This window comes from Ursus maritimus, unplaced genomic scaffold (assembly GCF_017311325.1).
Source record: "Ursus maritimus isolate PB19 unplaced genomic scaffold, ASM1731132v1 scaffold_18, whole genome shotgun sequence".
NCBI classification, from domain to species: domain Eukaryota; kingdom Metazoa; phylum Chordata; class Mammalia; order Carnivora; family Ursidae; genus Ursus; species Ursus maritimus.
Genome location: NW_024424230.1, coordinates 39,114,794 through 39,128,946, shown reverse-complemented (window position 1 = coordinate 39,128,946; position 14,153 = coordinate 39,114,794). Strand labels below are relative to the sequence as shown.

The window sequence follows — 14,153 nt, the reverse complement described above, 5'->3', positions numbered from 1 at the left end:
AATAAGTCAAAAATAATCATGACTTTATGAAAACCCATCTGGAGTTTTCAGAGCAGTAGCATACAGAGTCATGAATTAGGTTGTTATTTTATAACTGAGAACTATCTTACTAATTTTGTTATGGTCATCTCTCTACCACTGCATTGGGCTGACTGCTAACTAAACTACTGTTTAGTTTGGTATTAAGAGTATGGCATATTCTTTTCTTTTGCCCACCTGCAGCCTGCCACACCTGTGAGCAGATATTTGACATTAATTACCTATCACTGCCACCCTCTGAATTCAGACAACCTTTATCTTAAAACTGGGATTTGGTACCAAGGAAGAGGCTTCACTCCACTAAACCTTTTGTTTCAGAGTATACTCTTGTACCTACTCCCCTCTCGAGGGTGGATTACAAACTTTGTACCATGTATATCTAGGATTGCTTGTTTTTTAAAAGAAATGTTTTCTTGGTAAGTAATTAAAGCAAATTAAAATCATCTGCCACTTAACAGCACGCAATATAAGAACTCAGTCTCTCTTCTATGGTATTCCTACAAAGATACCCAATTTGAATCTCATCATGAGGAAACACCGAATTGAGGGGCACTCTATAAAAATAATTGGCCAGTAGCCTTCAAAAGTATCAAGGTCATAAAGTCAAAGGATCCTTCTGAACAGGATCTTTATGCTATAAAGGACATTTATGGGACAAATGTCAAAATCTACATAAGGTCGGAGGATTAACTAGTGGTACTGTATTAGTATTAAGTTCTTGATTTGACTGTTGTATTATGGTTATAAAGGAGAAAAAGTCTTGCTTCTAGGAAATGGGAAATATGTCCTGAAGTATTTGGGGTTAATGAGGCACCACGTAGAAAAGTACTGAATCACTCAGGTAAAGTTTCTGGATTGTACTTGTAACTTTTTTATAAGTTTGATACTGTTTCAAAATAATTTTTTAGTGATGTTTCTTGAAAAAACACCCCCAATCTCCATACTGCTTTTAGTAAAAAGGAACATAAACACTGAGTCTTAAAAACTAAGAGATATAAAGAAACAACTTAATATGTCAAAGTGTTGAGTTCAATTGCATTTTTTAGGATTTCTTCGAAAAGCATCTAAAGAGATTCAAAAAGTAACAAGGATTTAAAGTCTGCCTTTTAAAGTAAAAATTGAAACACTGTCCAGGAATATACTGGACACAAACACATATACCCTCTTTAGCACCTTCTTAAATTTTTTTACTAATTTTAATCTTTGTAATGTCAGTTCTTTTTTTTTTTTAATGCCTTTTACTTGTTCATATTCTTAATGGAAAACTAATGGTAAAACAAGGAACTATTAAGAAATGCTGGGGACAAGATAAGTGATTCAGCACGAGCTCTCAGTCAGAGAAGCCTGAGAAATGGCCTTTCTTTATACATATGATCTTCTCTAGTGTCTTCTCATCCCTGCCAACAACATACATTTTAATGGAAATGTCATGAAAAATTGATGCTTCTCAGAAACAACTTGGCCTCAGTCACAACTATTTGTGTTCTATGTCCCACCTTCTAAGGAAGATACTGTTCTTGATCAACTACAATAGGACACATATTTGTTTTTTCAATAGAAAAGCATTTCTAGTTATACTTTCAGTTTCTACATACTGTCTGAGAAAGAGATTTTCTGGATGCAGGGTATATACAGAGTGGTCACAAAATACAAAACTGGGTACCCTGGAATCATTAACTCCATGAGATAACTACAGTTAAAGATGATTAATAAGAGGGCACCTGGGTGGCTCAGGTGGACAGGGATCTGCCTTTGGCTTGGGTCATGATCTCCAGGTCCTGGGATCAAGCCCCATGTTGGGCTCCCAGCTCAGTGGGGAGTCTGCTTCTCCCTCTCCCTCTGCCTCTCCCCCTGCTTGTGCTGTCTCTCTCTCTCAAATGAATAAATAAAATCTTAAAAAAAAAAAAAAGATTAATAAGCCAAATAGTAAATGTATGTCAACCTACTACATACAAATGTAGCATTTTTAATTTGCATGCATTTCCTAGAAGCAACATGCCCTATAATTTCAGAAGATGAAATATGAGTGGCTGTTTCCAGTTCCAATGATATCTCTGTGTTCATAAATGAAACCATTCACAAAAGTGGACAAAGATGTGGAAAAAGGATGACTTATTTTTAATGAGACAATGGACCATTCCTAATGGGGTATTTAATTTTCCTCCCAAGCAAAGGGAACCACATGCTTATTAAATTTTGTAAATTTTTGAATAAAACACTTTTAAATGACAGTAAACAATGGGATAACATGTTTCAGATGCATTTGCATTTACTATGGAAGAAGGGCTGTGAAAAATGGTAGTTTAAAATTTTGTTCCACTTTAGAACCTGAGAGATTCTAGTTGATGGAGTGTATCATTTATTATAAAAGGTATTAAATTTTATAAATATTTTTACACTTTCGCATCTAATAAAAAGCAAGTTCACCTATTTTCTAACTTGCCGGTTTCCAAAAATAGACGGAGGACCCCAATCTTGAAATACTTGTCTTTTAAAATCATGGCATTTTTACATGAAATTGAGAGTAATTTTTGAACACTTTTGTTTCTTTGCACCTTTGTAAAACATACAATTTAAAACACTGACATGCCTGGTTAGCACAGAATCTGAAAAATGTAAGTATGTTCATTAAAATTCATTATTAACCAAATTTTTTTAAATCCTCATATTCCCCTACCAAGTAAAAAGCTACTTAAGAGAATAAGAGCATGGTTTTTTGGGTACATGCTAAGCTCCTTGTATAGTCCCAGGAATACGGAGATGATTCTTCAATCCACACTTATCTATATTTACAGTAAACCACCACTTACTACTGCTACCACTTTGCCTCTAGCAATTCTCCCTCCAACTGATACTTAAAGGGGCAACTGGGGTTGGAGAAATCGCTCTAAAATAATAAAGATCTCTCTAATCCAACTGCTTCCAGGGACAAGAGAGAGATGATTTCTACTCATTTAATATTTAGTAAATATCATTATAAGGCACTTTGAGAGATAACAGAAGACCAGAGCTGAAGCAGAGAGAGTGCAACCACTGTGAAGGATAATTAAAATTGCTTAAATCATTCAGTATATCCAGCCCTTCATATATATGATTTGTTTTAACCTCAGAAAAATTTGGGCAAAATTCCAAAATAAATACAAAAACCGAGGCTCAGAGAAGTAACTTAAAGCCAGGTCAAGTTGTGAACAGAAGATCAAGAATGAAACCCACAATTATCTAAATCTAAATCTCATGCCCTTACCAATATAACACATTACCTCCGAACAAAATTTGCTTCCATTTTTAAGATTAATTTTAAATCATAAAAAATTGATGAATGACAAAACTTATAATGCAAATAACAAATTATAACGAAAATTAAACTAAATTATCTATTACAATATTTATTTTTTAAAGAAAATGCACTCACCTGCCCGGCTTTACTAAACCGATGGCCTGCCAGTATCATATGAAACGCGTATTTTCTAACCATGGGACTCTTCATGTTTATAAAGCAATGTGCCGCCTGTTCCAAAAGAAGTGCACTTCGAAGATCAGAATCCTATTGAATGTTTAAAAGAAAATAAGGTTAATTTCACAAAATTAAAAGTAAAAAGATAACTGGTAAAAAAAATTTATTTTCTAAAAATAATATATAACATATTCACTGTTTAATATAAGAGTATCTGAGGGCAGATATCAAGGGGCAATCCAATCTTGACGATTCTTTCTTCTAATCAAGCACAAATTTTTCTCAAAATCCTTCAAAAAATTCCCTACTATGAAATATTTTCTTTTGCTTTTCATAAAGCCAAATATCTGGTTATGATATGCAGCATGTAATAAATCTCTGAAGAAATGCAATCCCTTTTCAAATGGCAAAAAAAAAAAAAAGTATATAAACTGAGAATTTAATATAGGCATACAGATTAAAGATAAACCAGAAAGGAAAGCACAGAAAACAACAGATTCACACTAATCTCATTTCTTCAGGAAATTGATCTGAGATATCCAATAGCATATTTCCATCCATCCAAGAAAAAAAGGAAAGATAAAAGAGAATGTGTGTAGATTATGAAATAATCTAATCTACTGCTTTAGCCTCTATTAAAGTTTACTGCATCTAAAAGCAATTCTCAAAATTTGCTTAATTCAAGAATACCAAAATGACTGCTTCTCATTAAAAAGTTTAGAAGGTTTCCCCTTCAAAGATTATCACCGGCTATTAGCATTATTACTAAATGCTACAACTCAAATTAGTTTCCACTTCAATGGACTCTTACAGCAGTGTCTACAAAAACCACACACCACATTTACATCCTCATCCATAAGGACAACCTTTTAAATGAAAGAGGCATCATCACTTTACAAGTAACAGAGAAAGTAGTGAAGGATGCTGATCAAGTATCAACAACGTTTTCACCAAAACTTTCTCTAGGTTTTCAGCTGTTCTCAAGCTGAACTTACCATGCCCTTCCATGTGTTCTGCTGCCATTATTTTCCCCAGGGAGAGTTGAAAACAGAAAACATTTACTTTAAATGCAATAATGTCAACAAATTATAGTTACATCAAAAAAGTGCTCACAGATCATTGATTATTATAACTATCTCTGCAGCAATCACAAAATTAGAGTGGAAACAGATCTGAGGAAACAATCTAGAAAGCATTCAGTAAATGGTAGATATTACTACCTATTTCAACCCCCTTGCGACAAAAACTAAATGATCAAATGTTTCTGTCCAAGTAAGACCCAAAAGCTAGTAAAAGTGGGAAAATCAGGAATGTATAACTGACAAGCAGTTCTTATCCAAGGGTTTACATCAGAATTACTTTGGGAAGCTAGGGAGTGCATTTTTAATTTTTAGGAAAATATTTTCTTCTTTAAAAAATGTTTTTTTTTTTTCCTGAAAGAATAAATGGGGGAAAAAAAGCGAACATCTTTCTTCCCCATTCCATGCTTCATCCGACTTGCCAGAGGTTAACTATAGTTACCAGCTTGGTGGTGTTGTCATTTCTCCCTCTCTATACTTGTGCTTTTATGTTAAGTATAAATAGTTTTCTAAAAATACACATACTTTTTCATACATAAATGGTATTATACAGAATATTCTTTATCTCATTTTTTGGACTTAATATAGTATCATGGACATCCTTCTAAGACATCTACGGCTCTTATTTCTTTTAAAGTTACATTGTATTCTGTTATATAAATATACCACAATTTATTAATACAGTCTCCAATTGATAATTTAATATTGCTTCATACTTTTATTACTTTTGTTCCTACAAAAAATGTGCTTTGATTAACATCTTTATAAAACCATTTTTGAGTGATTACATATTTTTACTAGACATATTTCTGGAAGTAAAACTGCTGAGTTAATGAAAGCTATGTATATATTTCAAATTCTAATCAATAGAGCCAAACTGCTACAAAAAAGTAGTACCAAAATATAATCTCATCAACAGAGAATGAGAGTGTATGTTTTCCATTCTACTCAGCCAAAAATTATTTTAAAAATTTTTTACCTCTTCTATAAAAAAAAAAAAATGGCACTTTGCTCTTCAATATATATTTAATAGTAAGTCTGGCAATCTTTTCATATGTTTAAGGGTCTTTGTATTTTTTCTGTGAATTGCTCATGTATACTCTTTTGTGAATGGGTTTTTGTGATTACGTGGTTTGTAAGAGCCCTTTGTACACTTAATCAATATTAGGCCTTTGTCATACATTTGCAAATAGTATTTCCCAGTTTTGACATGAAAGAGTTTATTCTTCAGTATCAAGCATACTAACTTTTGCCTCTATGGCTTCAAGATATTGCGTCAAACTAAGAAAGGATGTTATTCCTAGATTTTTAAAAAAAATGCTTTCCCATATATTCTGCTATATATATTTATTTCATTTTTTCATATTATAACTTTATCAAGCTATAATTACATTATCATGTAGCAAGTAAAATAGGATTCTAATCCCAAACAGCTAGATGTCACAATACCACTTAGTGACTAACCTAACATTCCCCACTAATTTTAAATGACACCTAATCATATGTCACATTTAAATTCTCATTCTACTCCATTACTCTTTTTTATCACTGTAAACAGTTTCAATTTCTGTAGCTTTATAATACATCTTCAATATCTGGAACAGGTAATTCAATTCCCTCTAATTACTTCTGTTTCAGAATTTTATTTTGCCTTTTCAATAGTATTTCACAGTCTTTTTCTTTAAGTGCTATAAATTTATTCCTAGTATGTACACACAAACACATGGTCACATACAGACATACAGCATAAATACATACATATTTTTTTAACTGCCTATGAGGCTTCATTAAACTAGAAAACTTGGAAGGGCAGCAATCCTGGACATTCTGATTAAGATAAGGACCATGCCCTAGACCCCTTTGATGGTGTGTAAATGATTCTAATGTACAATCCATTTAAGACCAGCACAGTAAACCCTCAGCATTGTCAAATTTAATACTCAAGGGCTGACCAATTTAGGAGAAAAACCAGGAGGTCCATGGCATATATTAGTCTAGCTGAAGTAAAATTTCACACTTGTATCCAGTATGGCAGTTGTCTGAGAAAGAAAGTCATCTGCTGAGCTGAATGCCCTACCCCCATGACTCACTGCAACTTTGTTCTTCTGCAGTCCCTGTCTCTTACAATGATACCTGAAGTAGAAAATATATTGCTTTAAATAAAAAAAATAGCCTTGAAAAAAAACAACTGTTCTCAGCGTTGATGGAAAAAAAATGAAAGAATTTCACAAAGTGAAAGTGTTATCTGGAAAGCAGAGGCTTTTAATGAGTTGAAGAATAAAGCTTTATTTTAGTGGTAGTTCATATCTATGATATGACAAGTCCATTACATATGCTCTACAAGGAACTAAGAAAAAAAAAAATCTGTGATACTATTTCAACAGGAATTCCAGCCTATGAACTTTGCCTATAACCCAGGAGATAATTTTAACAAAAACTGCAACATTAACTTAAAGTAGGATAATTATTGGGGTTGGTGGGGGGGAGTCATCTGAAGTAGAGGATTCAATAAACGTTTCCATAAAAACACAACTGATGCGGGCACTTGTTGCATAGACTTCAATAAACCAAATCACAAGGATGGCTTTCAGATTTTTTCCTTCTGTAACTGAAGTTAGTAGGGAAGGTGCTATGAGCTGATCAGTTTACCACAGGAACAGTTCCTGCCAAGGTGGAGAAACTTGTAAAAACTGCTATTACTATCCCTGATAGGAAAAAACTGACTTACTGTGTTTAAATGCAGTAACAGACAAAGGGGACCAGAATAAATACTCAAGACAGAAACATAAACACAGTAGAGAAAAAACATCACCTCTTAAGCACCAAATTCAGACATACTGTCCTATCTGGTGGTAATTGTGCCATGTTTTATTATTAGCTGGGTTTGCTCTGTCATCCTGAGAATCCCAGCACATAACAAGAATAAGATCCACCTGCCCATAAATTTGCAGTCCAAAAAATAAAGCCAAAGTATAACTCTTTCCACCCAGGCCTCACAGCTGTCTTTTCCAAAACCGTGCTAACAAAAATCTTAGAAACCTAAATCATTAATGTCAAGAGTATGTAACTCTGTTCCCTATCCTCAAGACAAGTGCACTTTTCACATATTATAAGCCTTTTTAATTGACAGAATGCATACATAAACACAATTAGTAGTTAAAATTTAACATAACTTTATACATACTATGCCTAGTAGTTTTTACTTTCAAGTTATCACAAAGAAATATCTGAAAAGCATAGCACAAAAAAACCACTGAGAATGACAGTTTCTGGGGAAATGTCCCACCACTCATCCCATCTCACACCCCGAAACAATGATTATGACAAGTTTCTTTAAATTTCATGACAAAACAAATCATCCAGGTTTGAAAAGGTGAAAACAAATTTGGAAAGGAAAAAAGAATAATGGTAGAAAATAACAAGGTTGCAATGCAGACAGAAGAATTTGCTCCAAATAATTTTTATTCAAGCTCCTAAAACCATAATTTCCCTTTACATTCACTGATAATCCCTAGATTGAAAAACAGCAACATAGTCAAACCCAAGTTAAGATTATTTATAACAATACAAAACATCAACACACTCAAGAATCTATATTCAGCTTTACCAAATAGTTTATATCTAACAACTGTTCATATTGGTCAGTATCCACGCAATATCAATTATTTGACATTGTTAATATCATTGCTTAACCTAATTAGTAATATCTTACAGAAACCCTTTTAGAATAATTAATGGTTCAGTTCAACAAGCATATGTAAATTATATACCATATGCCAAGGCCAGCACCAGGCACTGAGGATAATATGTACAAGACAACGCAATTTCCTACCCTCAAGAACTTAAATATAATTTCCAATATAATATGACAAGTCAGGTCTTATAGCATTATATGAGAGGGGAGGATAGAGACACTTAGGATAACCTGGGGTATTGCAGATGACTATCTGAAGGACATGACTGATATTATGACTAGTAGACAAGGGAACAAAGAGGAAAAGGGCCACAGTCCAGAAGGACATTATGGACATGAACCAGGTCAGCAGGAGGAGGGCTTTAAATGGGGGAAGGGAAGTGAATTACTTGGAGATATGGAAAGAAAACATTTTTAAGAAATTAAAAAAAAAATGGATTACTGGTAGGACAGGAGACTACAGGCACATCTCAATTTCTGCCTGGAGCAGATGAGGAACTAGCTGGTTATAATATAATTTTAAATCATGATCAACAAGATAAGCAAGTTTATGACTTTAGTATTGATATGTTGCTTTGGAAACATCCAAGTAGGTAAATCTAAAAGGCAACTGGCATTACAAATCTAAAGGTCAAAGAGAGGTCAGTGTTGGAGACAGATTTAAGAGTGAAAATCACTAAGAACTGATCACCCCAAAAATGTGTAGAATGAAAGTATAGTGATCCAAGGATTAAAACCATAGGGTGTATTAACATTTAAAAGGCAAACGAAGGAAGTGTTTGATTTTGTTCTTTTGTTCTCAAGCATCCATCTAAAAATTCTGTCTTTAGCCATACTTAAGAAAAAAATCACTACCATTCGTTACAAGCCCGGAGTCGATGCAATTTAATGGTATCTGCTGTGGTGTATATATATGATGGAATATTACTCAGCCATCAAAAAGAATGAAATCTTGCCATTTGCAAAACATGGATGAAACTACAGTGTGTTATGCTAAAAGAAGTAAGTCAGATAAAGACAAATATCATATGATTTCATTCATATGTGGAACTTAAGAAACAAAACATATGAACTTAAGGGAAGGGAAGGAAAAATAAGATAACAACAGGGAGGGAGGCAAACCATAAAAGACTCTTAACTACAGAGAACAAATTGAGGGCTGCTGGAGGGGAGATAGGTGGCGGGATGGGCTAAATGGCTGATGGGCATTAAAGAGGGCACTTGTTGGGATGAGCACTAGGTATTGCAGGTAAGAGATGAATCTCTAAATTCTACTCCTGAAACCAACGCTACATTATATGTTAAATAACTTGAATTTAAATTTTAAAAAGGAAGAGGAGGAGGAGAAGGCGGTGGCTTTTCCGGAACTTTTCATCTACACACAGTCTTTGGGGCATGTGGGTGGTTTCGTCAGTTAAGGGTCTGACTTTTGATTTCAGCTCAGGTCATGATCTTAGGGTTGTGAGATCAGGCCCCATGTCAGGCTCCATGTTCAGTGGGGAGTCTGCTTAAGAATCTCTCTCTGCCCCTCCCCCTGCACTCTCTCTCTCAAATAAATAGATCTTTAAAAAAATTAAAAAACACACTCTTTTACCCTTAATATTAATGTATTACCTATCAAATTTTAACTATTAGATGCTTTTATTACCAATCAGATTCAAAGTAGGAAGAGGGTAAGTTAGATGCTGTAAAAGTAGCTTTGAAATTGAGCCCTAACCAACAATCCCTCCCTTTAACTACATATCTTTGAGCTTATGGTCAGATGTTTCTGAAACATCTGACCCTAAGCCACCTGCAGCAGATGCCTGCCATGCTGACATTAGATGTTTATTCTTTGAGATTAAGGCAAATATGGAAACACTGTTGGCCAGTTTGGAGATGAGGTAGAAAAGTAATACATTACATACCTATTAGTGATGTGAAATAATAATAATAAATCGGCTTTACACTTTCAATAGCAACTATAAATGGATTGCTTTTCCTCTTCTGAAATATTCATAATATAGATTTTAAATGCTTAAGATGTTTTTACAAGTTCATACTAGTGAAACTAAGATTAAAAATTCCTCAGTAATTACTCATTTTAAGTATCAATTTTATATTAGGATGATGCACAGGCATGTTGCTTTAAATATTGCTATGCATAAGAAAATTCCATTTACAACTGCACCAAAAAGAATAAAATACCTAGGAATAACGTTAACCAAGGAGGTGACAGAGCTGTACTATGAAAACTATAAAACGCTGATGAAAGAAATTGAAGATGACACAAATAAATGGAAAGATATTCCATGATCATGTACTGGAAGAATTACTATTATTAAAACTACCATACTTCCAAAACAATCTACAGATTCAATACAATCCCCACCAAAATACCAACTGCATTTTTCACAGAAATGGGACAAATAATACTAAAATTTGTCTGGAACCAAAAAGACCGCAAAGCAATCTTGAGAGAAGAGAACAAAGCTAGAGATATCACAATTCCATATTACAAGACATACTACAAAGCTTTAAAAATCAAAACAGCATGGTACTGGCACAAAAATGAGAGAGTCTGACCAATGGAACAGAGTAGACAGTCCAAAAATAAATTCCTCCTTATATGATCAATCCATCTATGACAGAGGAGGCAAGAATATACAACAGGGAAAAGTCTCTTCAATAAATGGTGCTGGGAAAACCGGACAAGTACCTGCAAAAGAATGAAACTTGACCACTTTCTTACACCATATACAAAAATAAACTCAAAATAGATTGAAGACCTAACTGTGAGACCTGACATCATAAAAATCCTAGAAGATAATGCAGTAATTTCTCTGACATTGACCGCAACAACATTTTTCTAGATATGTCTCCTAAGGCAAGGGAAACAAAAGCAAAAATAAACTATTGGGACTACATCAAAATAAAAAGCTTTTACACAGTGAAAGAAACCATGAAAACAAAAAGGCAACCTACTGACTGGGAGAAGATATTTGCAAATGATATACCCAATAAGGGATTAATATCAAAAATATATAAAGAACTTAACAACTCAACACCAAAACATAATCCCATTAAAAAGTGGGTAGAGGACCCAGACATTTTTCCAAAGAAGACATACTGATGGCCAACAAACTCATGAAAAGATGCTCAATATCACGCGTCACCAGGGAAATGCAAGCCAAAACCACAATGAGATATCACCTTACGCCTGCCAAAATGGCTAAAATAAAGACGAAAAGAAACAACAAATATTGGCGAGGATGTGGAGAAAAAGGAACCTCCATACCCTGCTGGGAATGCAAACTGTTATGGCCACTGTGGAAAATAGTACAGAGTTCCTCTAAAAAACTAAAAATAGAAATATCGTATGATCCAATAACTCCACTAGTGGGTATTTACACAAAGAAAATGAAATCACTGATTCAAAAAAACTATATGGACCCTATGTTTACTGCAGCATTATTTACAATAGCCTAGATATGGAAGCAACCCAAGTGTCCGCTGATAGACAAATGGATAAGGAAGACGTGGTTTACATATATACAATAGAACATTACACAGCCATAAAAGAGAATGAACTCTTGCCATTTGCAACAACATATAGATGGTCCTAGAGGGTATTATGCTAAGTGAAACAAGTTAAACTGAGAAAGACAAAGACCATATGACTTCACTCATATGCGGAAACTTAAAAACAAAACGAATAAACAAAAAGCAGAATCAGAACTATAAATACAGAGAACAAACTGAAGGTTGCCAGCGGGAAGGGAATAGGGAAATGAGCAAAACGAGTGAAGGGGAGTGGAAGATAACAGGCTTCCAGTTATGGAATGACTAAGTCACAGGAATAAAAGGCAGCATAAGGAATATACTCAATGATACTGTAATAGTCTTGTATGTGACAGATGGTTACTACACCTGTGGTGAGCAGAACCTAATGTATAGAGAAATTGAATCACTATGCTGCACACCTGAAACTAATGTAACATTGTATGTCAACTGTACTCAAAGTAAAAAATTAAAAAACAAAAAAGAACCTAAATAAATCAATATTGCTATGCATAAGTCAAAATCTAATTCATAAAAGATGTACGATACATGTTTGTAGTTAACAATAATGTGTACTTAAAATCTAGAAATACATTCATAAAATATTTCTAAAATACATTTAAAATTAATTCAACAAATAAGCAGCCACATTGTAAATTCCCAAAAAGAAATTCCCCTCTACTTCTATGTTTTGCACACCCTCTCAAGAAAAAAATATTTTTTAAAATTTATGAAACGTTACTAAAGTAAATACTACACATTTTCAGTACCTCACTAGTCAACCGTATTAGGAGAGCTGCAGCTTCTGAGTATTTGCTTTGGCTTTTTAAGATTTCAGCACTAAGCAATACACATCTCTCAGCCAATACCATATTCCTAAAGAAAAAGAAGACGGGAAAAATATAATTAGCACTACAGTAATACCTTAATACAGCACAGTAACTAGGTGTTCAACAAAAGTTCCAATTCTAGTTTTTGAGTAAAAAGACATCCATGCTCTTGTTTCCCACTTACCAAAAAGGTTAGAAAGAAAACTGCAATGAATTCTCATAACTATTCAAAACTTTTTATCATCGTATAATTTCATGGTAAAAATACAATGCAAAGGCACATTCTCCATACACAAAAAAGCTAGAACCTAACTGGTATATCTGAACCAGCTGCTGGTTAACAAATTAAACTTGCTATGAATAGAAAGGAATATAAATATTTCACCCATATTTCTTTATCCTTCCTCACTACAAACTGTAGTCACGTGTGTTTCAATTTACTGGCTACTTCTAGGAATATTTAGGTGCATTCCATCTAGTAGTACCATTGAGATATTTCAACTGGAAACAATAGCATGGGAATCTGATTGATTCCTGAGCAAAATCTTTGTATAAAAACAATCAGCCAATTTCCCCCCAGGGACTACTAACATCAATAACCTAGAATTGCATTATTCATTATTAAAAATAATAAAAATAAAAATATTCTTACTATGAAATTATAAGATGGAATCCTTTTGCTGGGAAATAGCCAAGATTTTTTCTTTTTATTTTCTAATCTTTATATCAAAATTCCGTTTGGCTTTAAAATTAAAAAGATTACTAACTTGAAGGTCATTCTGAACAGTGATATTTTAAAAAAAAACAATTTACTACTTTCAAAAATTACCGTAGTGACTTCTACAAATCATGTTCTCTCTTAGGTTAGTATTATGAATATCTATGATTATTTTTAATGAATACAAAAGACTACCTCCTAATTAATAACACCTACTCATATATAATATGCTCAAATATGCTCACTTCTTAAAGAGTTTTCTTAAGTAAACTTTATAAACACCATTTAAATCTTTTTTTTTAAGATTTTATTTATTTATTTGACAGAGAGCGAGACAGCCAGCGAGAGAGGGAACACAAGCAGGGGGAGTGGGAGAGGAAGAACCAGGCTCCCAGCGGAGGAGCCTGATGTGGGGCTCGATCCCAGAACGCCGGGATCACGCCCTGAGCCGAAGGCAGATGCTTAACGAATGAGCCACCCAGGCACCCCTATCAACAGCCTTAAATCTTAACACTATTGTTTTACTTATTTATGTTTGATTCCTCTTCACCTATTTATCCATGTGGTCAGTTATTAAGTTATAATGTTAACAAGTCCAAGATTTTTTTGTTTATTTAAGCAACATTTTAAAAACTCATTTGGGTTCAATATCCGCATATCAAGGGCAAGTGAGTGGCTCAGTCAGTTAAGTGTGTGCCTTCGGCTCAGGTCATAATCCCAGGATCCTGAGATCAAGTCCCACATCGGGCTCCTTGCTCAGTGGAGGGCCTCCTTCTCCCTCTCCCTCTGCCTGCTGCTC

At 34.0% G+C, this 14,153-nt stretch overlaps 1 protein-coding gene across 1 annotated transcript in view; it reads right to left on the bottom strand.

Moving 5' to 3' along the window:
- Positions 1 to 14,153, bottom strand: part of TRAPPC8 (trafficking protein particle complex subunit 8) — an 85,847-nt gene that overhangs the window by 39,321 nt on the left and 32,373 nt on the right. The window contains exons 11-12 of the mRNA XM_008691010.2: positions 12,577 to 12,682; positions 3,452 to 3,583 (exon numbers count right to left, since the gene is read on the bottom strand). Coding sequence (XP_008689232.1) covers positions 3,452 to 3,583; positions 12,577 to 12,682 — 238 coding nt within the window. The remainder of the gene's footprint in view (positions 1 to 3,451; positions 3,584 to 12,576; positions 12,683 to 14,153) is intronic.